This window comes from Chelonia mydas, chromosome 1 (genome assembly GCF_015237465.2).
Source record: "Chelonia mydas isolate rCheMyd1 chromosome 1, rCheMyd1.pri.v2, whole genome shotgun sequence".
Taxonomy (NCBI): domain Eukaryota; kingdom Metazoa; phylum Chordata; order Testudines; family Cheloniidae; genus Chelonia; species Chelonia mydas.
The window spans coordinates 56,891,198-56,917,385 of NC_057849.1; the positions used below are offsets into that span (position 1 = coordinate 56,891,198).

At 42.5% G+C, this 26,188-nt stretch overlaps 2 protein-coding genes across 3 annotated transcripts in view; one reads left to right on the top strand and one right to left on the bottom strand.

Annotated features, from left to right (window-relative positions):
* RCBTB1 (RCC1 and BTB domain containing protein 1) overlaps positions 1-2,305 on the top strand; it is a 77,249-nt gene extending 74,944 nt beyond the window's left edge. For both annotated transcript variants that reach the window (XM_043532908.1, XM_043532936.1), the window contains exon 13: positions 1,071-2,305. The gene's annotated coding sequence lies outside the window, so the exon portion shown is untranslated. The remainder of the gene's footprint in view (positions 1-1,070) is intronic.
* A 177-nt stretch (positions 2,306-2,482) lies between these two features.
* LOC102932781 (SET domain bifurcated histone lysine methyltransferase 2) overlaps positions 2,483-26,188 on the bottom strand; it is a 98,064-nt gene continuing 74,358 nt past the window's right edge. Inside the window, exons 21-25 of the mRNA XM_043545670.1 lie at positions 16,250-16,308; positions 9,975-10,041; positions 7,526-7,648; positions 5,828-5,899; positions 2,483-3,365 (exon numbers count right to left, since the gene is read on the bottom strand). Of these exons, the coding sequence (XP_043401605.1) occupies positions 3,229-3,365; positions 5,828-5,899; positions 7,526-7,648; positions 9,975-10,041; positions 16,250-16,308 (458 nt within the window). The 3' untranslated portion in view covers positions 2,483-3,228. The remainder of the gene's footprint in view (positions 3,366-5,827; positions 5,900-7,525; positions 7,649-9,974; positions 10,042-16,249; positions 16,309-26,188) is intronic.

The following is a 26,188-nucleotide window of genomic DNA, read 5'->3' on the forward strand; positions in this document are numbered from 1 at the left end:
TATTGCCACCCTTCCTTCTATTCTGCTGCCTGCAGAGCTGGGCCCACAGTCAACAGCTGCCACTCTCCAGCCACCCAGCTTTGAAGGCAGCAGCGCAGAAGTCAGGGTGGCAAGGCGTGGTATTGTCACCCTTACTTCTGCGCTGCTGCTGGCTGGGCACTGCCTTCAGAGCTGGCCACCTGGCCAACAGCTGTCGCTCTCCGGCAGCCCAGCTCTGAAGGCAGTGCAGAAGGGTGGCAATACTACAAGCTCCCTAAAATAACCTTGTGACCCCCCCTCCCCCCCCGGCAACTCCCTTTTGGGTCAAGACCCCCCAGTCTGAGAAATCCTGGCCTGTCCTGTGAAATCTGTGTAGTATAGGGTAAAAACACATAAAGGCCAGATTTCAAGGGGGGAGACCAGATTTCACAGTCGGTGAGATGTTTTTCACGGCCGTGAATATGGTAGGGCCCTAGGTATAAATAGCAGTGTAGATGGTGAGGCACAGCTTAGGTGAGTAGAGTGCCCGACACACCTGAACCTTAGGGTATAAACCCTACATGGCTCTCTCTGCCCAGCAATGCTTCTCCCATCTACAGTGTTACTTTTAGCAGTATAGTGTCTTTCTACTGGAGCCATTCCCACTGCAGCAAAAGGCTCCGGCAGCGGGGTAATTAATTAAGCCTTTGAAAGGCCGCCATTAATCATTGTTCATGGGTTTTCTGCCACCCAAATGGTATTCCTGACCAAAGTTAATAAAGCCTTGCCTTGCTGCATACGGACACATGACGGACACTCAGGGAGAGGCATGTCTGAACATACAAGCTGAACCCGTGATAGGGACTTGAAAAGCAAGTCCTAGGGACAGCACAAGGGTGGCTGCTATCTGGACAGCAACTGTCACTGACCGGCAGACCAGAGTGGTCAGAAATAGGGGTTGTAAAAGTCACATTCCCCTGCTCTAAGCTAGGAACAATTTATTGAGTTCAGCTAAGCGTAAATCTAGATGTTAAGCAAACAGTTTCCTGTGTTTTAATACTACTTTTTTAAATCTTGGCTTTGTTAAAATTTGTTTGTATGGGTAATTTCAGCGGTGTCTCCAAAGAAAATAAAACCCAGGAACCTCTAAGGAGAGGCATTGAAAAGCAGAGTTTCTGGACCATACCATACCGTCTCCTGTGGCCCTCTCTCCTCCACCTGGGTTAAGAGGCCTAGACAAGGCATCCTGTCCCTGTGAACTGAGTTGCTGTTAGGCTGTGGTGAGTGAACACAAGTGGGGAAACTGAGAAGACAAGAGTTGGCCGGGGTGAGAGTCACACTGGATGAAATTATCTAAATTCTGTTTTCCACAATTGCTAAGGAGCCTAAGTTTTCCTGAAGTTCAATAGCCTTATACTCTTAACCACTTGGGCAATTTTGAAAATATTGCTCAGTATCATTACCCAAGTTCTTGCTACTGTGAGTATATCTATACTGGAGCTGGATGTGTAATTTCTAGCTCATGCAAATTTATATGTGCTAGCGTCGCTCTAGCTAGCTGCAGCAGCGCAGGGAAACTGCTGGAAACAATCCCACCCAAGACCCGGGGTACCTAGGTGATGAGCCTGCCTGCTGCCAGTGTCGCCACGGCTACACTGCTATTTTTTAGCTAATTTGGTCAAAGCTAGTGTGCATGTCTGCTCGAGCTGGCAGTTACACCTCCAGTGTTGACATAACCGTCGGATATAGATTTGAAAGCCGACCACTGCAACAGGAGAGCAAGACTGAAATTTCTAAAGAAACTTAAGGGCATTAGGTGCCCAACCCACATTTGAAATTTAATGGGATTTGGGATCCCACCCATTAGGAATCTTTGAAAACCCCACCCTAAATTCAAACCTAGCACAAGTAAAATTAGAACTATGAACATGCACGGGGTGTTATGTACATTTGCCTGACATACTAATATTCTAGCGCTTCTCTGTCTAGCAGCTTTTCCACAGAAGGGAGAGATGAAAGACTTGTTGGAATGCTGGTAACTTGCTTTTGTCCTTGGAGGTAACATCTTCAAATATATCCACCTAAATAGACTAAATCTATCAATCCTTCAATTCAGGACTCCTGTAGCATATTTTGGCTGTCTACAGGAAACCAGTAGAGCTATGCAATAGAACTATTAATTTACACTAATGACAGAGTGCATTATTAACTTTGTAAAGTAGCAAGTGAAGTGTAAAATGCACTAAAATATACTTAGTTTCTTAAGTGTAGTTTAATTTCATTTATTTCATAGTACAGCTACAAAGGTTCTTTAGTGTATTTAAGAATAATTAAATCTTCATATGAATCTCCTATTGTACTGTCTCTTCTGTTAGAGCTGAGCTATGAAGTATGATGAAACCAGGGGTTTTGTGAGAATCACCAAGGCTGTGGATTAGCAGTGAGAACCTACAAGGCTGTACCGTATACAATAGTATTTTGGTGCATAAACTGATTTTGTCACTAGTTTTCTTCAATATACAACTTTCTTTACAAAAAACATTTTATTGTCAAGTTTTTCATTAACTTGCAATTTTGTAACTAAATGTACTGCTTTTCTGTATTCAAACAATTTTAATATAATAAGACAAAATAACACATGGAAGCCATAAATGTTCTTACTGCAGTATTTGACTCCCTAACTATTTTACACAGAATGATTTTTCAGAGGATGATCACCAGCCAGCCTCAGGTGTTTGCAAACAACTAATGGGCACCACCTCTCACCATTGCAGTTAAAACAGAACTACCTAAACATTAACACACCGTAAATTGAGAAAACGTAATTAAAAAAAAAAGTCTGCTTCTTTGAACTCAGAAGCCTTCTTCAAGTGCAAGTCTTGTTAAATTCCTCTTTGGAAAGCCCTAACAATTTTTAATAATGATTTTGTCTGCTATGATAAGCAGACATTGAATCACAGACGCATCACGTGATAGGGGGCTGCCGCAACCGAAGTTATTTTAAAAAGTGGCTTGTGGAGTACTTTAAAAAAAGCTTGTACGGAAGGTATTTAAATTTAAGTGTTTATCACTCCTTGAGCCACAGTAAAAATTAAAAAGGAAACGGACAAATGAAGTTATTGCAAAAGTGAGGTATAAAATAGGAGTAAAACACCCAATTGTTTTTCTGTGCGCCCCTATCTCTGAAAGTCACTTTTATACACTGACCAGATGCAGTTTCTGTCAGTAGAAAATCTTTAATATGGAAGTTGATATCAAGAGAAGTATTAGTTATTCAGACACTGAACTAGATGCACTAGCTATATTTTCCTGGAAAGGAATTACTTCTTTTAAATCTTTCAGGAGCTCAATCTGAGTATCCAGTCTTTTCCGGGTTTCCAGAAGCTCCTGAAGTTTTTCCTCTGTTCCTATAATAAGGAAAAAAAATATTTTTTTTTTCACAGTAAAGAACATAAATATAAGCACATTCAAATTAGTAAAGCCACAGGTATCACTCTATTGCTAGAGTAAGAGTTGTGACTTCACATTAAACCCCCATACCTTTCTCAACTAAAATTTTTTAGGCTAACTACCACTATGCTTGGTCTCTACTAAAAGGTGAAATTTTACTTCATTTGAGCAAAATTAGTTTAAGCACTGGAGTTCTAGAAGGTGGGGGGGAGAGAATACTTTGTGCATATGTTCCATCAGAAATTATTCTGTCCTATCTGAAATTATAGTAACATACAGAGAGACTTAAATCAAGCCAGGTTTAAAAATATTGTGTTTTTTAGGTTTTGAACATTTCAAGTTGCTAACACTGTACATGAGAATAATTGTTCTATTTTCAGGATCCATTTGTTAGGGACTCAACTGCTGAGGTCATACATGCCATCTTTAAATATGTTAAATGCTTAAAACAGCTTCCTTTAAAACTTGGATGTTTTGTAGATCTGAGGTTTTAGAAAACTGACAGGTTTGAAGAAAGTCAGTTCAGTAACTTTGAATGTTTGGAGTTAGCAAATATATCTGTATCACACAGTACAACTGACACCTCTATTGTATAAAGGCCACTGCATCATTAAAAATACACTTTTTTCAAAGGAACATGTACAAGGTGAAAAGTACAATTGCAAATTCAACTTTTAAAATGTCTGAAATTTAACTTCATTTTTCACGTGACACTGCTGTCATGTTATCTTTTGCATTTACATTTCCTTGACTTTAAAAGGGAAGCAAATACAGCAATTAAATCACAGTGCACTCAGATTCATATTGATCTTTATTGGTAATAAATGAGTCAAGACTGCATAGTCTTTCATGCATGTAAGGAAATTGTTAAAAAAAGAGTCTCTAATGGAAGTGCCCTGCATTAATAATGAACAGAAAAGATCTTATGGAACATGCAAAGTGCCATGGTTAAGTGTTCACAACCTTAAAGTTAATGACCAGATTTTGTTCAGAACTTGAAATGATTCCCCCCACCCCATCAATGAGATCTACAAAAAGATAAACTTGAAGTTCCTAGCTTCAACCAAGTCACTTATGTCACACACAATAATTTCAATTTTAAGAGAGAGGTAGAGTGTTTTCTTATGCTTTCATACCTCAAAAATGGGGAAGTTATTTAGCTCAGTTGGGGAAAAAATGCTTACAGCAGCTGGTTTTGAATGACTGTGTCTGACCAATTAGTTATGGGTAAAGATACCTGGTTAACTTAAAAGTCCTAAACACTTTTTTTTTTTTAAAGGCACAGCATTTGTATTTATATTCAGTGGTAGCCTAATATATATGACACTTGCAGTTTCCATTTACCTCAGTGGGATTTATAGATACTCAGCCTTTCTGCAAATCAGGCCATCAGATTATTTAAGAGTGACTTGGCTGCTGCCCTAGGTCCTAGCTATGACTGAAAAATACTCCTTTTTGTGCAGTCAGATTTAGCTTGTATATTCTCATGACTTCCATGCTGTTTCAGAATGCCATACAGTCAACACTAAAGGAAAAGCGGGGAAAGGGCCAAATTTTCAGAGCAGCCTTCATTTGGATGAACATGCTCCAGCTCTAATGTCCAAAGCACCTATCATCTTGTTATCAAAGCACACTGGTCTCTATGCTCAGAAAAGTTTTCAGGTAGGCATTTGCAAAGTTATGCATGCACAGAGACTGAGCAGAGACTTCTTTGAAAAATTTGGCTCAAAATACACAATAGTGTATTCTCCCTTCTCCTTGATAGGCTGTTTTCAAAACTGGTTGTTCCTGTAAACACATTAACAAATACACAGCTGAAGGGGAACATAGTTCTTCCAATACACTTCAGCCACCTTCTCAACTATCTGCCTCTTAATTTCCCCCATTTTCATTCCTTTCCCTCTGCTTTTTAGATATCTTTCAAAGCATCTTATTGTTAGCACGACTTCTAAATAAATTTAAAGTGGGTGGAGCTCCCTGAATTACCTATTACAATCAGGAAAGGAGAAGGGCCTGTTTAAACTGTCAGCCTGAAAGACATGACTTCTGTCTAAAACGATTGGCTGAGTGGGGGCCTTAGAGACATATAGGAGGAGAAACAATGCATTGGGAAATCCTGTGATATCAGGCAGAGGCAGGGTCCACTGATCAAGAAGTCATATGAGGTTCTTGATACTCAAATAGTTAAAACCATAGAAAACCCTCTTGTCCTGCTTCAAATCAGACAGACAAACCTGTGCAATATTATGTTTCTAAGAATAGTGATGCCAATGATTTCACCTGGGTGTTTATACAGCATTAAGAAAGCTTTGATTTTAAACTGATACTATACCATAACCATCATAGGAATAACCTTAATTCTAATAACTATTTCTTTGGGGGAAGGTTACTTTATATAGTAGCATATATATTTACATACCTGAATGAACATTTGTAAGTATATTTTCAAACAGGCTACAGTCAAAAAGTGATATTACTGTTTCCTCGTATTCTAGGGGTTGAAAAAAAAGTTGATTTACTGTTTCATGTTAACACAGAACTTAAAAATTGCACAATGGTAACTACCAATCTGTACACTTCACCAGTTGTTTTAGTTATGAGGCTTTTAAGATCAGAAAGCTAGAATGCTGGGAAAAATACTAATCTCCCTTCTGCTATTTTATACCAAGGAAGAAGTGTCAGTTTCACAATTTTGCTTCCCTAATTTCCTATGGAAAATAAGATATAAATGGGATTCTCATTACATTTAACCTACAGTCTGCACCCCATTTAAATAGGAGCTGTTCGTCTGGTAACCAAGTTCATGTAATGTATTTAATAAGTTTTAAAATCTAGTTTATTGCAACACCTCTGGGACCATGTGCCAGATCATAAAGTGGCTGGATGCCAATTTAATTGCTATTTGCAAATCACATGACATGAAAGTGCCCAGTCGAAGAGGCTAATAAATTGTTTACATTTCTAAATGCATGAAGTGACTTTGTAGCATCCTTAAATAGTGTTTATTAACATAATATATTTAAATTAAGCTTTAGTCCCAGGTTTTCCATCAGTAAAACACAGATAATGCTTACACACCTCACATGGGTGTTCAGAGGATTACTTACTTCATGTTTATAAGGTGCTGTGAGATTCTAAAATGTGAATAAGTATTTTTTTTTTTTATTACTTCTGGCAACTTTTGCTATACAAAAACTTCTTCTCTTATGAGGGAGACTTAGTTAATTGGGTTATTTCTCTTTCCTTAACGGTGTCAACTACATTAATATTGTTCATTCCCAAAAGGATATAGCAGTAGACTATTTTGAAAACTGAGAAGGCTAATCCCACAGAGTGAAATTTGAAATTCTCTTTAATGTTGCTTTGTCCATAAGATTATTAAGGTGGGTTGACTGCTTCAAGAACAGTGTTTTGTACAAGTACTGTAGCTATATCAGAACCTCCAATATATTTTAAATTAATGTTAATCTAAATAATCTATTACAAGACTTAATGCATTCATATGCAATTTTTTTCATATACTGTAACTATCTTTAACATAGATTGCTCATCCTTCTGTGATGAAATAAAACACAACCCCAGTCCAGATAAAATCTTCACAACCCTTCAAACACCCTTTTCTTAAAATGCTTGGTACAGCTTGCAGTGCCCCTGGGATCGGGCAGACTAAGCTATGTGTGTATCTTGGGGGAAGGAGCTTGTTTAACAAATTCCAGACTTGAGGCGCTTTCACAGAGAACGACTTGTTGGCAGCTCCTTGCCCCCATGCCACTAACACCCTACTGAAGTAGTATAGCAGAGGAAGCTAACCAAACCATTTAGGGCTCTAAAAAAGTGAACGTGACCCCGAGTTAAAGGTACCAAGAATTAAATAAAAAGAACAGGAGTACTTGTGGCACCTTAGAGACTAACAAATTTATTAGCGCATAAGCTTTCGTGGGCTACAGGCCACTTCATCACATGCATAGACTGGAACATATAGTAAGAAGATATATATATATACATACAGAGAAGGTGGAAGTTGCCATACAAACTGTAAGAGGCTAATTAATTAAGAAGAATTAAATGGCTGAGCTCAGAATCTGTCCAAAGCACAGTTCCTATTTGTTCACAGTACCTGTTTCTGAAGTGTTGTCATCCATCAGTTTTTCCTTTGCAAGGTGAAGTGTGTCTAGCATTTCTTTAAATATACCATCCAGAAGTCCAGCCTGCTTGCACTTCCTAAGAAAGTCTATTCTTGCTGTTAAAATATAGAACACACGCTTTTACTGAAATTGTGTCTCAGCACAGTTACTGTAGTTCATTGTATCTCAAAGCCCTCTACCCTAATTGTAGCAGCTCCTATTCGCCCTCTCCTGGAAGCAACTGAACATGGCTAAACTAATGGCTATTCAGGCAGATTCTCTTGCTGTTCTAATTCTACCTCCTCAACCCTTTCAGACGAGGCACGAAAGGGTCAAAAGCCAATAGGCGCAGTGCCAGGAATAAAACCCTCTCAATTCTAGGCAGGCAAAGTGTGTCACCACAATCCTTCATTAGATTCATATTCCTCCATGCATCTCTCAGTCTGGTAAATCAGATAGCTTTCACTACATCCTCTCTCAGTGCTGCTGCATGGCTTGATCAGGAAGGGGGAGAAACAGTTCTAATAAGGAACAATTTGAACAGGATTTGGCTGAAGAATAGCATCCATTCCTGAACATGGATCTTCCAAATGACACAGCAATTAACTTGCCTTATTGCAGGTCCACTTTATATGGCAACTTTGCGGCTGTTGGAAAACTAGGAAAATATGTGTACCCGTTTTTTAACTAGTCTGTCTCAGGACTGTCATTAATTATGCTAAAATAAATGGGCTGTTTGAAAGGAGGGACATGTGTACACTTTGTATCAAAGTGTGAACGCCCTTTTGAAAAAAAGATAAACTGTCTTTATTTGAAGGGTTTGAGTAAAGACCTCAGGAGAACGTATAACAAATCCCATTATTAAAGCATGGGTCCTCAATTAAAAGAGCTGCTGAGCATGCATGGGCAACTTTGGGGAACACACCAAAACCAAAAAATTACTATTCGCTCTGTGTTTGTTTCTTTCGCAGGACATTTTCATGAAAGCAGGCTGTTTTTACAGGATTAGTTGCGCCTGCAGTTCTTTTCCCCACTTCAAATCATGATCTTAAGTTTTGACATCAGTTACTTATCGTGAAGAGGATTATGAGGATGCAGGTCTAAGGATTAAGACTTCAGGTGAAGAATAAATTACAGGAGCAAGTGTCAGAGTTAAAAAACTAATTTATATATAATTTTGTTATTGGTGGGAGATTGAGAGAATGAAAGTATAGTTCTGCTTATACCAGATATCCTATAATATACAAATAAAATGTTCCAGCATTTTCTATGAGAGTCTTTTGCTCGTTGAAGTACAGTTGTAGCAGTAATACAGAGTAGTATAATTTTTAAAAAAAATACATGGTAATGTATTTCAAGCACACTGAATTTAGCCACCATACACAGCAGGTAAATGCCACTTTTGCCTCTTTAATACAAACTCTCTCATTATTTGGAAGAGTAATCCCAATGGATAATTACAACAATGCTTTTTGTGCAGTATAAGACATTGGAAAGGAATGCTATCTACTAAGCAGGGTGCTCGACAACTTGCTTTACTATAAAAAAAAAATGCAATTACAACAGCTAAATCTAAATAAAACACACACATTACAATGCATTTTATAATAACTGCATGGTGGCCTAAAACATTTGAGGGGCTGGTTACCAACCAGCAGTAACTGGAAACATCTTTGAATAGTTTTTGTACTGAAATGGGCTTGACATCTTCTCACCTGTACTCTTAACTGGCTACTGGCCTCGTCTCCTCATCTTGCTGGCCACAACTAAGGGGATGTTCATAAATTAGGTAACACATTTTGGTGACTTTCAAGACCCACCTACCCCTTTGTAACACTCTAACAAATGAAGAATTAAGCATCTAACACCCCCCCCACCCCACGTGTTATATAACTTATGAACAGCCCCTACAATGGTTACCTCAACTTCTGGCCCCACTAACCCATGTCACACCAGCCTTCTCAATAACTCTGCCGCCTATTCCTCCTTGCCCTTTGAAGGAGGCTAATGTTAATTTTCCAGCTAAGAGTAATTTTCCTTTCTAAATGTAATCTCATTTCACAGCTGGAAGGAGGGGAGGGGGCAGAAGCTGAGGCATCCATGTTTGCTGTGGGCCTATGGCTGAGGAGTTCTGAGACTAGCAGCCATTCAGGGTCAAGGGATTATATAACCACTGGGGAATAATTGACTCTTCTTGGATATTAATGGCCCTCAGCCAAAGCAGTGGGATTTGCTTCCTGCACAATTATTTTGCAATCACACAGCTGTTCTGCAAATCGGAACCCCACTCCCTTGCCAGCGTGCAGAGAATTGGCTGAGGAAAAAAAGGAAACGTATAGTTGTGAGTCAGCTGCTAGGAGGTGACCTGACCTCAGACTGGCCATTTCAGTACAATTTATTATCACATCACATCGTCATCATAATATTAATTATTTGTCAAACCTTTGTGTTTGTTATGTTTTTTCCTTAAAAGTCGTAAACTATTTTCTGCTGCTGTCTCTTCCGTGCTCTGTTGAAAACAAAACAAAACACTGTACCATTTATGCCAGTAGGGACATTTACTGCTTAGAGGAAAGAAAAAAACGATTTCTACATTTACTAGGGCTATGTCTACGCTACCGGCCTTGCAGTGGCGCAGCTGCGCTGCTGTAAGGTCTCCTCTGTAGCTGCTCTACGCCGGCGGGCGAGAGCGCGCCCAAAACCACCCCCAACAAGCAGCGGCAGCCATGCTGGCAGGAGCGTGTCCACACCGGCACTTTTGTTGGTGAAACTTACGTTGGTCAGAGGTGGTTTTTTTTTTTCCACACCCCTGGCCGACAAAAGGTTTGCCAACAAAAGTGCTAGTGTTCACAAAGCCTGAGAGAGAAAAACGGCCAGTATTAAAATGGTTATACCCAGTTTTTCCAAACGTCATTTATTCTGTTTGTTTACAGTCAATTAAAAAGTAAACAACTAAAGAAGGACAACAAAAATAATCTAACTAAAAAAAAAAAACCCTCTAAATTGAACACCACTCTTTTCTATTTTTAGTGTTCTGTTCTCTGTGAATAACCAAAATAAACCCATACCGATAGGATCTGTAAGTGAATTTATAACGTGCAGTGCTGGTATAATAGAGGTACCATTCTAACATTTAATCCACAAATCCATAGAAGTGGATAAGGTGTTAGAAAGGCATGAAGCTGTTGGAAAAAAATTTACACTTTGGACTATTCCAGATGATGGAGGTGTTTCTGGTTAGTCCTGTGACAAGTGAGTTATGCTGAATTAACTAAATGCATATGGAGCCCTTCTGCGCCTTATCTCCTGTCTGCATTCATTTCTGAAGTACTGTAACACGGGGGAACTGCGGAAGCAGCGCTGCATGTATACTGGGCCAAATTCATCCCTGGAGTAATTCCACTGTTTCGTAGCCCAGCGTCTCCTACATTTCTGAGTGGCTGGACTGCTGCCCTCCTCTGTGCAGCTCATGGCGGTGGATCAAAGTCTTGGTGCGGCATGCATTGGCCACGCCCCCTCCATTCCTGCTTGCCGCCATATTGTCTGCCTCCACGGCAGTTTGTGGACGGTGCTTCTGTTGCTCCTGCCTATTTTCTTCTTTTCAGGGTTCTGTTTGGCTATTTTTAGGGCAGTGGTGAGCACTGTTCTCCCTCTCTAGCCTTTCCCTCCTCCCTGGGCCTGTTCACAGTTGGGTGACATAACCCAGCCTGAGCCTCCTCTGTGGTACCTCCCTGCTGGCTCCTTTGCTCCTCTCAGGCATGGTAAAGCAGCCTAAAAAGCACCAAATAAAATCTAAATGATGCTCCATCTGTGAGGCAGCCTTCCTGGGCTTGGCCAATAATGAGTTGTACCCAGCCTTCTGTTCCTAAGTCAGTCAGGTCCCCGGATTATGAGTCAGACAGGTATGCAGGGTACTCCATGCACCGGAGCAGCTGAAATGCCAGTGTGGGGAAAATGGAGCAGGAATCTCTGGGCAGAGCAGTGAGAGGCTCTAAAGACGAGGAGGACCCCTGCCAGCCAATTCAGGTGTGAGTCCCAAGGGGCCCCTGAAAACCAGAGAGGAGATCTGTGGGGCCACAAATTCTGCCCTCCCCCACCCCCCCGATTCTTAAAGTGGGTCCTGAGTGCCCAGGGAAAAGAAGCAGGGCTCATAAACACCCATCCTCTTTCCTAATTCAACTCGTAGGGCTCTGGCATTGTACCCCCTCCTTCCCTCCCTAGGGGAATCGGACCCATCGTGGGAGGACTCAAAGAGAGCTCTCTTGAGAGGGCTTCAGCCCCTTAGGAAGGCTAGCCACAAAAGGATCAGCAAAGTGTCAAAGAGCTCATATGCTCTCAAAGTGTGCAAAACAAGTTAAGAAATCAAAGAAAGGAAAAGAGAGGAAGAAAAAGCACAAAAGATCCAGGAGTTACAAACCCTGACTCATCTTCCTCCTTCACTGAGGATGGTGAATTGTTGGACTCTGACACCAAATGGGACCAGGGAAAGCAAAGATTCCCCCCGCACCCCCCCGCAAAATTTGAGCCCATATGCAGCAAAGTTGTCTCCACTATTCAGATTCAACCCAAACAGACTCCCACAAGTAAGCCTCAGAATACATTTCTCCCCTCAAAATCATCCCTGGAGCTGCAATTCCCCTACACTCCTCCTTTGAGGAAGTGATCAGGGAAGAATGGGATAAGCCCAATGAGGGCATTCACATTAACAAAAATGACCTTGGGTTCTATAGGATTCAGAAACCAAAAGACCCTATTCAGAAATAAAAGGTTGACCCCTCTGTAGCATTCCAAGTAAGAGATATGGTTACCCCCTCAGAAGGGGAGTCTGATCATAAGAACCCCACAGATAGAAAGATGGAGGCCACTCTCAAAAAAAGTCTTTGAGGCCTCCTCAGCCCCCTCAAGGCTTCCCTACCAGCCACCTGCTTTGCAAGGACATCTCTTTCCTGGTTGGAAGATCTCAGGACCTTTAAGGGTAGAGATCACCCTGACTTTGGCTCTATTTTAAAGAGTTTTCCCAGTAACAGCATTCGTAGATGACACCTCAATGGATGCAGTGAGATTCTCAGCCAGAGCCATGCTTGGTAACCAGTTGCCACCTATGGCTCTGACCCTGGAAGGTGGATACCCGCTCAAAGCCACGTTTCTATGACCTGCCAAGTTTACAGACTTCCTTCTTTTTTGGGAAAAGCTAGATGAAGTAGTGGCAGACAGCATAGCAAAATCCAAACAGTCTCTCCCGATACCACATAATGGCTTCAGGAGAGAGTAAAGACTGGCCCTCAGACAGAGGTGCTCCTTTTATCCTTCATCCTCAAAGAAATACCAACAAAGGGAAAGCAGGTTCTCCAAAGGTAAGCCACAGAACCGAGGTTTGAGGTGAAAGTTCAGAAGGAATCCCACCACTCCCAAAGCTGCTTTATGGTAAAAACTGCATAGGCCTCTGCCCAGAGCTGAAACTAGGGGGTAGAATTTCCCATTTCCTGGAGGAATGGGTTGTATCAATCACAGACAAGTGAGTTAGGGATACACCCTCGAGCTATGGGCTCTACCTCATCTCTTCCCCATCCAGTCCCCCAACTCCAACAACCCTGGGAAGCACAGTCTGATCCAGAATGAGATATCTCATCTTTTAGATATGGGCATGATAGAGAGCATCCCCTCAGAAGAAAGATTCTCAGGGTTCTATTATTCCATCTTCATTGTTCGACAGCGCACAGGGGCAATCCAAGCCATTCTCAACCTCCAAAGGCTCAACAAGTGGATGAAGAAAATGAAGTTTTGGATGGAGACCCTGGCCTCTACTGTGTCATCCCTGTTCCAGAGAGATCTTCTGACTTCAGTGGATCTGGTGGATGCATACCTCCATATTCCTATCAGACTGTGCCACCACAGATTTCTAAGGTTTGCTTACAGCAGGTAGCATTATCAATACTGGCCATTCCCGTTCGGCCTGTCCTCGACCCCCAGGGTCCTTACAAAGATGGTGGTGGCATTTGTAGTCAGACTCAAGTCACAGAGTGTCTACGCGTATCCTCTCCTGGACCACATCTTTAGCAAAGCTCCATCCCTCGCAACAGAGCCACATCCCTGATGCTGAATCCCCTGCAAGCACACTTTGTTATCAATGTCAAGAAAAGCTCCTTGACTCTGTCCACCAAAATAAGTCACCTGGGAACGTACATAGAGATTTTAACAACAAAGATCTACCCATCACTAGAAACAGTGCTTTCCACATTGTTCTAGAGCTGCAAGAGGCCCACCAGAGCACTGGGTCTTCAACTGTGAGGCCTCCTAGTGTCATGCACAGAGGTCACTACATGGGAACAATCACACAGCAGGCACCTTCACAGCTTCATCCTGAAGGTGTGCGACCATTCCCCAGAACACAGGAAGGATCAAGTAAAGATCCCGACGCTGGTGCTCAGCTCCTGAAAATCGTGGTCAGCCCAGGGCAATGTCCGCAAAGGTATGCCCATACCCCTTCCAGATCTTCTGGTCCTCACAGCTGACACCAGCCTGGAGTGCTGGGAAGCAAACCTTGGAACCCAAACAGCTCAAGGCATCTGGAGCCTGGAGGAAAGAATAAACCTGGTAGATCTAAGAGTAGTAGTAGACTACACAAGAAGATCAGACTCCCCATTCATATCTTCCCACCCGAAATGGGAAGAGCTTCCAAGTCCTCCATTGCTAGATGGATTATGCTATGCATTTTGGAGGCTAAAAAGGCATCAGAATTCCGGTCTTGGAAGGGATCAGGGCACACTTCATAAGATTTCTGCGTGGGCAGAAAGAGAAAATACATCCACACTGGCTATTTGCAAGGCAGACACCTGCTCAACAGCTACTACCTTTATCAAGCCCTATCAGCTGGCCATCCTGTCATCTGCAGAGGCTTCCTTTGGCAGGAAGGTTCTGCAGGCAGTAGCCCAGAAATTTAATCCTTTCAGCAAATCTGATGAATGAGGAGGGATACCTTTCTTTCCTTTCTTCTTTCTGACTTTTTCTAGAACCCTCCTGACATCTGTTCACTGCTTGCTGCTTCTCAGACATCCAGAATTGTGGGCTGCAGAGCGGAAAATGTCTTATTGATACTTCCATTTCTGCGAGCAGTGTCTTTCACAATTCTACCCACCCTGAATGGCTTATGAGCCAAAAGATCAGATGCTGAGTGGGACAGTTTTGGAATAACTCATTTGCCAGCAAGTATGAGCAGAGGGAGTGTGACCAAAGCACATGGTTCCAAAACTTTGATCTGTCTCTGTTAGCTACAGAGGAAGGGAGCAGCCAGGCATCCAGAATTGTGGGAGACTTGCTAGCAGAAGGGAAATTATGGGTAAGGAATTTTCCAGTTTAAGTGGATTTACGGACAGAGATTAATTTGTCCCAATAGGCTTATCTACCAATCAAAGTGGTACTTGGAAAGCTGTGGATTCTCCCTCTTTTGGTCTGCCTTTAACCTCAAGATCTTGGGAGTTGTAGCAACTATTCGTCTGCTGAGGAAAGCTTGATATGGCTTCCTCTGGAAACTGTTAGTAACTCTCCTCCTGTCTGCTAGAGGGGATGTCACCATGCACAGAGCATCCTGCTCTCTAGACGTCCGCGTGCTGCTCTTCTGAGAACCAGAAGACTGAGCTATGACTTCGTCCTGAACGCTGATCTGTGTGGCAGCTGCACTGCAGCAAATGAGATTCCTGTGCCAGCACCAGATTCTTCATGTTTAGAATGTATCAAGACATGAGTCTGCACGGCCTGTCACTTTAAATATCTTCATGACCCTTGGCGCAACTCGGGGTGCTGGATGCTTCCTTTAGCCTTTTTTTAATCCATAGTCCATATATAGGTATATTTGTAGTGCACTCAGGTGGAATCTTGGCCCCACTGAAGTCAATAGGAGTTTTGATGTGGACTTTAATGGAGCCAGAATATCACCTTGAGAGTCTAAATAAACTGGAGTTAGAAGTCTGCTTCACAAGAGGTAGAAAAAACGCAGGCATATTTTGGCCTATGGCCTTCATGAGAGTCCAGAAGCAGTCTTAAGTCCAAGGCTGAGAGAACCTTCATGTTAAGACTTAAAATCTGCACATATAGTTGTAGTTTCTCAAATGAAGCAGTGCTAGTTGAAATCAATGTGACTTATTACAAATAAAGAGATGTAACTGCGCCTGATGCTGCCATAGTGGTAATGCACTATTCGGCCATGCAAGACCTCTGTGTTTAAGGAAAAATCACTTTTCCCCTATGCCTCAGAATCCTAGTGCTCTGGTATGGCCAACTGTCATATCAGCTGATGGTGTGATGGCATCTCGTGTGTTCTCGTGCGTCCTGGTACTTTACAGAAGAAATACAACTCAGGAGAAAAAAACTTTCTGTATAAGTCAAGATCACAGTCACGGGGCCAAAATCACCCTTGGTTTGAGTGGCCACGATTCCAGTGCAGTTGCACCAGATGACACTGGAAGCCTGTGAATGTGAAATGTATTGCTTCAATGGAATGATAAGACTGAAGGAAGGAATGAGAAGTGGCTGTATAGGAAATGCGGCTGCTCCTGTGCACAAAGCACAAGTCATTGCCTGACTTCCCATTTTTGGAATATGCTAACACAATCTCTTGCAGAAGTCTAGCTAAACTTGTAACAGCACAAAGTGGATTCCTCCATGTCTTTAGCTACAGTGGTGGTTTAGGTTTTAAATAAAACTACTTGGATTCAAATTACCCTTTTTTCCGTGAAGGTGGAAGATTTCATTCCATGCCTGTTCCTCTTATTGTCTGCATCTAGAAATCAAGAGACAATTCTGTAATAATGTAACATTCTTAGACAAAAGATAGGTCATTTCACACTTAATTTTGGCATCTCTATTTCTGAGGACTATAAAGGCAGACACTTCGGATAATAGTCACAGTATATTTTAGCTTCCCTGACTTTCTGACATTTCAGCTGGATATACATTATTTCCATGAAATCTAAAATATTGCGTAATCACTAGAGCTGCCTTAAAAGACATGTAAATCATTGTACATTTCCTCTAGGATTTCCTTCCTCCTAATTTGATTATAAAGTAAATGTCAGTCTTTTAACTCTGCATTGCACAGTGAATTACCCTCCCAAGCTAGGGTTTACAGAAGGAAGTAAAAGATTTATTTAAAAAAAAAAAAAGAAAAACTTCAAATAAGAGTCATTATAAATAGTTCAGAAAGCAGTTTTAATCTACAAATGAACCCATGTTTATTTTAATTCAACTCATGACTAGAACTACTTTGTGCATGTAAATTTACTCTGAGAAATTTAGCATATACCACCTCATATACAGTGGTCTTTCAAACTTTAACCAAGCAACCTCCTGAAAAACTCAGAAAAAAATCCTATACAGAAACCATTTTACTTGTGTGTCAGATTTTTGTTTTTGTTTGTTTGTAAAGTGTTTAATAACGTTTACATAAAAACAGGATCTTTGGTCTAGAAAGTTCACCTGCTCCCACTTTGTATTTGCTGCCAAAATGTGTCAGACTTTCTTAGATATCATGCTCGCTCCCATGGAAGTGATTCCACCATCGAAAACAGAGAATAATGACTTCTGGCAAGGAATAAGCAGCAAGAACAGGTGAAGTATTGAGAAACAAAGATCCTGTTTTCATGTAAATGTCCCTAGTAACTAAAAAAAGCAAAACAAACAAACCCAGGAACTGGAAAGAGAAATGAAAAAGAGGCTATACAGTCCCTCTTTATTTTTAGAATCAATTGCCTCCTGTGTGGTGAAACGTGTGAAGGTATTACTGGTATACACCATTCTTTTGGGAGGAACTAATCAGTCCATTCTTGATACAGTAGGGCCAAATCTTCAAACTTGAGAGCCTAAAATTAGGTGACCAAATTATTATTATATATATTATATATATATATTATATTATTAAGTGACCAAATTTTCATTGGTGCTGAGCACCCACAGCTTCCATTGACTCAAAAGGAGCTGTGGGCACTCAGAACTGCTTAAAAATAATTGTATCATTTATTTAGGCACTTAACTTTAGTCACCCAAGTTTGAAAATGTTCTTTCATGCACATAAAGTACTGTTCACTAAGAGTGCTCCACTGTCGAAGAGTGCCTCGTTGACCGGTAGCCATACCATCGTGTGGTATGATCCCATCAGAGCTCACAAATTAAGCAAGGTTAGTACTTGTTGAATATTCATTTGGGTTTAGAACGCAATATAAAAAGCACCCATGGCATCAATTAAAAACACATTTCATAAAACAAAATGTACACAAATCAGCGGAGACACCCCTAACTAAAAAACAAAAGCACTTCCCCTTTCCCAGAAACATGACTCACTGCATTCTCCAAATGAAAATAGATAGACTTTCAGCATTCTTTGCAGGTCAATTGCTCCAAACCATCTAAGACCAATGTGAAGGAAGAAATATGTTTCAAAGACTCCCTCATGGACAACACTCCACCTCCGTCCCCTTTTAAATTGAGGGCCTCCAGCTTAAGCACCTCTGCTGATACCAGTTGCAGGAGTGTTGCATTGGGAAAGAGGCTGTTCTCAGGCAAACAAATGATACAACTGCACTTTTTTGACCCGAGCAGCTAGTAAAATTTTGGGGCCCTGAGGATGTTCCGATTGGAAGTAGAAATTGATGGAGTTTGGTATTGTCTTTGATGCAATCTTGTTTAACTGCAAGGAATGTACAAAATCCTTCTCTAAATGCAGGAGGAACCAAGAAAAAAAAAAAAAGGAGCAATTCCTTAGGGTTGGTCTACACTCTATGAAGTTAACTTGACCTGAGTCATCTTGCATCAACCTATTTGTGCATGTGTCTACACTCAAATTTGTGTCCTACCAACATACGTGCCCCCTTACGGGGATGCAGTAACACCATCTCCACAAACAGCATTGAGTCATGGTTGACCTACTGTGGTCAATGCAGTGCAAGTGTAGACACCACGTAACCTATGTCCACCCTTAACAGCCCTCCAGCAGCTGTCCCACAATGCCTGACACTGACCACTCTGGTCACAGTTGTGAACTCCACTCTCCAGGGCTCACAGAGACCAGAAGTCACTACCCCCTTTAAGACCCTACGTATTTTTAAATGACTTTTCTTTATTGCCCAGCTTGGTGAGCACACCTTGCAGCTCTTCTTTGTTGTGTGCAGCTGCTCAACTGACCGCGCCGGCTACATGCTCCACATGTGCTCCTGCTTGGAGTAGACAGGAGGTATTGGCTCTCTTGGGCCCGTGGGAAGACGAGGCCGTGCAGCCACAGCAATGGAGCAATTGTAAAACATAGACTTCTATGAGCAGATTGCACGGGGGATGCTGGTGAAGGGATACGACAGGGCTCAGCAGCAGTGCTGGGTGAAAGGGAAGGATCTGTGGCAGGCATACCAGAAGGCCAGGGAGGCCAACAGTAAATCTGGTGCTGAGCTGCCTTTTTAACGAGTTGTATGCCATATTTGGCAGAGACACCCCCACCCCAGAGCACTTTGGATACCTCCAAGGAGCCCCAGACACAGACCCCTGCTGTGTTCCCCCAGCAAGGAGGATGGGGGACATGCAACCTGGGGGTCCAGCTATGCCACAAGAGAGGATCTTTCTGAGGCTCCACTGCAGTCTAGTCAATCCCTGCAGCTGAGCCCGATGTCGGGGAAGGAACCTCAGGTAAGTATGTGAATGCGTGTCCCAGTACAATGTTTAAATGGGCAGATGCTACCGGACCCCCGTGTAGCAGGACACAGGTATTGACTTTTCAGTAATTTACTTACACTAGAAGAGGTAGCAGTACAACAAACAAGGTAGAGTTGTTATGTGCTTTTCCTTCCCTTGTAGACTTAGGGGGGGGAGGGCGGGAGCATATACAGAGCAGTTTGTGTGTGTACACAGGGATGTCCCTTGAATCCTGCTGAGAGGTCGCAATGAAACTTTCAAGGAAGAACTCTGCAATCCTCTCCCAAAGGCTTCTAGGGATAACTGCCTTATTTCTTCCTCCATAGGAGGACTCTTCCCCATGCCACTCCATAATGACTTTGGCAGGCACCATTGCAGTAAACAGGGCTAGCAGTGTATGGGCCTGGATAGCTTAGGGACACCAGCAGCAGCTGTGCTCTCTGTGTCTTTGTTGCCCTCAGGAGCGAGATATCAGCGAGAATCACCACCGCCTATGGAAAGTAGCATCAGTGCTCAGTGCCATTACCCTGCATCATACTCACAGAAATATGGTCTGAAATTTTATTGTTTCATGCAAGAGAACGATTCCTTCCTCACTGCCAGTCCTGCCCTCACTGGGCCACACAGCACCATCGCTCAGGCTGGAGGGCGGTGCTGTGCAGAGGCGCACTAAGGGTGAAGCGTCAATAAGCATGTCTTGTTTAAAACTTCAGCGGAGCAAGGGAAGAGAGTTCTGAAACTTAACTTTCACTTCCCATTGTGACTCTAAATACAATACCTCTGGGTGTTTCATCTGTAACTGCTGCTGCTGTGGCTAAGAGGGATCCCCCTCCACCCTCACAGAATACCTAACCATAATAAGGAGAAAGGAGAGGACACAGGCAGATATATTCTCATGAGATCCTGCAAGCCAGCGCTGCAGACAGTATGAAGAAAGGTCCTGGAGTCGAAGATGTATCAGGATAAAATGTGGCTTCTCTGACAGCAAACACGAATGCTGCAGACTCTTACTGACCTACAGGTCCAACAGTAACAGTCTCACCTCCCTTTCCAGTCAATGGAGAACTCCATTCTAGCACCTGCTCCACACCCCTCAACATTCCACATGGCATCAAGGGCTTCATCCCTACACCTACCTCTACACACTGGGGGACAATAAGGGGAACGAAAGCTTCATATACGCTCACCGGTGAGAGCTATGATTGCTGATGTGTAGCCAAAATGAATGAAAATGGCCATAAACGTTCTTTTCCCTATTCCGTTCATTTATTTCAGACATTTTTATTTTGTTTGTTTTTTAATTGCACATTGGGTTTTTTTGCACCACTTTTGGTATGCAAGAAACATCTATTTTTTGGTAAATAATTCATCTTTATTACTTAACAACACATGCTGCAGAATGTCTATTGCTTCTCAAAGCACCCACTACTTGTTCTTGTACAGAGTGACAGAACTCAGAATCAGTGACAAACGGCATACTAATTATAATTGTATAGCGAGCACTGCAGAATAGGTGCATTAACAGACAGTGTTATATTCATAAATGTACACCAAGCACCACACAATTCCTAATAGCCACCAAAACTTCAGGGCCAGGTAGAGCACAACAGTCCGCCAGCCACATTACTGTGCCTGACTGTTAAGTGCTCTTTCAAGGCTTCCCTCAGCCGCATAGCTCTGCACTGAGCTCTTCTACTAGCCCTTGTGTCTGGCTATTCCAACTCAGCAGACAGCCACTCCACCACTGCCCTCCTGGCAGCAACTTTCTCCCCTTTGCATCACAGATGTTATGCAGGACACAACAGGCAGTTGGGATATTTTTCTCACTGAGATCCAATCTATTGCATAAACACCACCAGCATCCCTTCAATCTACCAAAAGCACATTCAACTGTTATTCTGCACCTCTTACGTTGGTAATTGACTCTTTCCGTAGCGTTGTTGAGGTGGCTAGTGTATGGCTTCATTAGCCAGGGGAAAAAGGGATAGGATGGGTCCTCTAGGATCTTTACTGGCATTTCAACATTGCCAATGGTAATCCACTGGTTGGGAAAAAACATCCCTGCTTGTAGCTTTCTGAACAGTCCTGTGATCTTAAAGATGAGAAGGTCATGCACCTTCCCTGACCAGCCAACACTGATATCGGTGAAGCATCCCTGGTGATCCACCAATGCTTGCGTAACCATAGAAAAGTAGCCATTTCTGTTGATGTATTCTGTGGCAAGGTGGGCGGGTGCCAAAATAGGGATATTTGTGCCACCTATTGCCCCACTGCAGTTCCGGAACCCTATTGCTGCAAATTCATCTAATATGTCTTGCACATCACCAAGAGTCACAGTCCTATGCAGCACGAGACAGTTAATGATCCTATACAGTTACATGACACAGTGGCATTTTCCATCTCCAAAACGATTTCCCCCTGAATGGCAGCAATCCTGCATGATGAGCTATCACAGAGCGAATGCCACTTGCTTCTCAACTGTCAATGCAGCTCTCATTCTGGTGTCCCTGCACTGAAGGGCTGGTGCAAGCTCAGCCCACAGATCCAGAAGTGTGCGCTTTAGCAGCCAAAAGTTCTGCAGCCACTTCTCATCATCCCAATCCTGCATTACGATGCAATCCCACCAGTCAGTGTTTGTTTCTCAGACCCATAAGCAGCACTGCATCTGCTCCATGAATGTCAACAACAACCTTAAACTGGTTTTCACTATGTCCCAGAGCAATCTGTCTTCCACAAAATCGTCATGTTCCCCCATTATTGCGGTTCTTCCTGCGGCTCTGCAAATACTGAAGGATTCTTCATCCTGTGTTTGCAATGCTCATGACAATAGTGCAGAGCTGTGAGGGCTCCATGCTTCTGTCAGAGAAGGCGGACAGTGAGAAGTGCTATGCAGTTTTGGTGTTTTTTTAAAAAAGGTACAAAAATTATGGGATGTGGATGGCATTATGGGATGGAGAAAGTTGCATGATGGGAACTTAATCCCTTGCTTCCAGTCACCTCTGAAGCATCGTGCATCACCGTTTCCCAAAAGACAGAGTGCCAGATGATGGCGAGTTGCCCATTGGAATTTCTATCCCGATGCAACAGAGAGTGCATCCACACAAGAACTCCAGGTGAGTATGCACAGTGCAAGGAGCCATGTATGCACACCTATCAATCTGAATAGGGTTTTAACTCAACCCACCAAGCTCACAACATCTCTTCCCACCTCAGCTTTGTACATCATCCTGATGAGGCCTAAAATGGTGACACTCACCAATCAGCCCAAAGAGAAATCAGTAATTTAACAAATTAAAAATTATACAAGTTAACTATTCACACATGTACAGTGTCTTTCTATCAAGATGTTTTTCACATTACCAGCCCAAAATAATTTTATTCCCACCCAAATCTCTTTGAGGCTTTTCTCTCCCTGGGTTTCTTTTCAGTCAGCCTCTGAGGGACACCTACTGTTTCTGTGGAATTTGCTGGCTGAAGCAGACCCTGCTCATTTTATTCTAATGATGAATTCACTTCTGTAACAACTTTTCAAGACTCAACTTCCACAGCTACATTCTCAGATTCAGAGGGCAGCCAAAGTGAATTCTGTCCCCCTGATAACTTCTCCAATGGTCTTTATGGATAACTTTTGGTTTAGTTCTGGGCCCCAACTGTGTTCTTGTACACCACTTCATTGATTTGGGTCAGTACTGCATAGGGTCCTTGTCAAGGTTCATCCAATTTAGGGCTCCTACCCTTCTTTCTTCTAGGACTGTAGAACCAGAGAGAGTGCCCTCTTTTAAAAATTTCCCCATATGACCTTACATCATACAGCCTTTCCATTTTGTCAGAGGCTACCTTCCAAAGGTATGAACTTTTTCAGTTTTAGATTGTAGGGTTTCTACGTAGTTTAACTCCCTTTGCTACTCTTCAGGAACTCCACACAAGAGGTTTGCTGCAGTCCTTAGTTCACGTCCAAACATGAGTGCTGCAGTACATTTTGTACTCTCTTTGACTGCTGTTCTATAAGCCATGAAAAGAAATGCGATATGCTAGTCCCAGTCCTTTTGGTACTGTTCTACAAATGTAGCCAGCTGAAGTCCCAGATTCCTATTGAACCTTCCCACCATCCCATCAGATTGTGGGTGTGTTTGGGTTGATCCTTGTACCTCCGTGCTTTGCCCCTTCATCTTGGTGTCCCCCCATTTCTCCTACTAGGAGAAAGGCTTTCACTAGACACTTATGCCAGTCTGTGCTGGCCCATCTTAAATTTACAACAATCCTTTTTGTGGCCAGTTTTGTCACAGTACCAGCATTTAACTGAACTGTTTCCTTTAATTTTTGCATTGTTGCCAGTTTCCTTTGTTTTACAAACCAAATTTATCATTTGTTCTAATTGTTCAATACAGTAATGAACCAGATTAAAATCCCCTCTTTCATCATACATGTTAGACCCAGAGCCATACTTACAAGGCTTATGACGGTGAGTTTCCATCTTCCTCACTAGCAGCTGCTTCCTCTTCTGATGAACTGCTGCAAGAAAAGATTTAGGTTCTGTGGCAAATTCCACAGCCTCTCAGAGTGTGTCTTTGGCCTCTTTTCACTGATCTTGATCTGCAAGTCCAAGTCCAGCTGAGCATGTATAAACTGGTCCATTGCTAATCTATGCATCAGTGGCACCAGGATATGCCAGGAACACAAGCCTCTTGCAGGTCCTCTTCCAGTTCAGGTGGGGTCTCTTCTTTCCCTCTCCTTCTAAGTCTTAGCGCTGGGCTATCCAAATTGACTGCTAGTGACCCCCTTTTCTGATCATCTTCCCCATAAACTATGTTGTTGGATTGAGCCAAATAAGCCTCCCAGGGAGTTTTCCCCTCAAAAATATAATGGGTTTTTGCATCACTGGAGCTGGGACAGCCCAACCACTCCCTTCTGGGCCTCTGTAGGTTACAAATGAGATAGAAAATTGTCATCTTCTAGAGGCTCAATTTCTCATCCAGGTGGCTATGTTCCATTGTGATCTGTGACTCCTTGATTTCCTTCTGGAGCTTAATTTTCAGATTCTTGAGTCATTGCAGGTGCTCATCTCTGTTATCAAGTTCCAAGCAGGCTAATGCTTGCCTCGTCTCCACTACTTCATGGAAAAAAACTTCTAGTTTGTGGCAGTCAGGTTACTGGTCACCTGTTTGATCTGTCTTCCCATTCCATTCGGGGAACTTTGCAACTGGGCTTCCCAACCTGATGGGCTCTTTGTAGTTGCTGGGCTCTTTGTAGAGACTTGACCTCCGCCTGCATGTCAACCCGCAGTCCTTTCTGGGAATCCTCCAGATGATGGTTTAGTTCCTTTTGTGAAGCCTCCAGCTCTTGTTTTAAATTATTTTGTGGAGCCTCCAACTCCTGTTTCAGGACTTGTTTTAAATCCCGCTGGCCAGTTTTGATTTATGCGAGCTAACAATCTCTCTCCTTGGACACTGGATCTTGCTCCTGAAATCAACGTTGCCTCTTCTCAATCTGAGCGGCTAGTCACATCCTTGGGGATGTTCCAGCTGGAAGTAGAAACTGATGGAGTTTGGTATTCTTTCTGATGCATGTACAAAGTCCTTGCTCCCCAAATGCAGGAGGAACCAAGAACAAAAGGATCAATTTCTTATCTTACAACCCCAAGCCTCTTTAGCCAACCAACCCAAAAGTGCTCTCTAGTTTTTTTCCAGGGTCACACTGTGTTCAGGCTATTGCTTGGCTTTCTTGTTTTTAGCCTCTGCCTCTCTCTCTGTTCTTGTCTTTTTCAGTCTTTTCTCTCTTCTGCCTTTACACAAACACACATTCTCCCTACCCAAAATAATACTCCACCAAAAGCTTCTGGGTGGGCTCACCCTCCTTTTATTTTAGGTGTGGGTTTATGCTTACAGTTACGTTAATTGAAGGGTGAGTTCACACCTACCATTCTGAATAGGGTTTTAACTCAAACCAAGGTTTCACCCAGCTCATAAAAGAACTTAAACAGCATTTTACAGACATTAATTAAGCCTGTCCTAACTCTGAGGTTTATTAAGTCTTCCGTATGGCAGAAATTTGTGTTGCCAACTTAGGGCTTGGCTACACTTACATTTTACAGCACTCTAACTTGCTGGCTCAGGGGTGTGAAAAATCACCCCCTAGAGCGCAGCAAGTCAGAGCGCTTTAAAGCGCTAGTGTAAACAGGCTCCGAGCGCTGGCAGCTCATCCCCTCACGGAGGTGGAGTACCAGGGGCGCTGGGAAAGCGCTCTCCCAGCACTCGCGCATGGCCGCACTCGCACCTCAAAGCGCTGCAGCGGGAGCACTCCTGTGACAGCGCTTTGAAGTTTCCAGTGTAGCCAGGCCCTAGGTGAGCTGTACTCAGCTGTATGAATGGTCATTATATTACTGTCCTAGAATGATACCAGACGACACTATGGTGCTGAAGAGGCCACGTTTTTGGATGACATATTAAATTGGCCCTGCCTTCTTGTGGTCATTACAAAACCCATGGCACTTCTCCCCAGTTCTTATTACAGGTTCTTCACTTTCTATTCTGAATGGCTGTAATGTGTTAGAAAGCTGAGGTGTTTCACGCTCAAACTGGCTGCGTTTCAGTGGTAGATGAAGTGATCCTTATATGTAGTTTATATTTCAGTGTTACATTTATAAAGCTCTTTGGGATCCTGCAGAATGAAAGGCACTACTATAAAGTATTCTGAATGTGAAAAATGCTAATTTGAAAAGGTTTAATATAACTACAGATAAGAATCCCAAGTGACTAGTATTGTAACAGCTCTCTTTGACAAATCAAGTGTTAACTTGTGCATCTTTAGTACTTTTATCATGTTTTACAAGCCATTTTGCTCAGCCCAACGATCTGAGAGTGCAAATTGTAAGAAGCACTTTTGAAACTGTGGAATGTATTTTAAAACAAAATACTTAAGTCAAATGTTGGTGCCAGCCAACTTTCTAGAAATATGACCTTGTCAGTATAGGAGCTATAGAAAGAAGT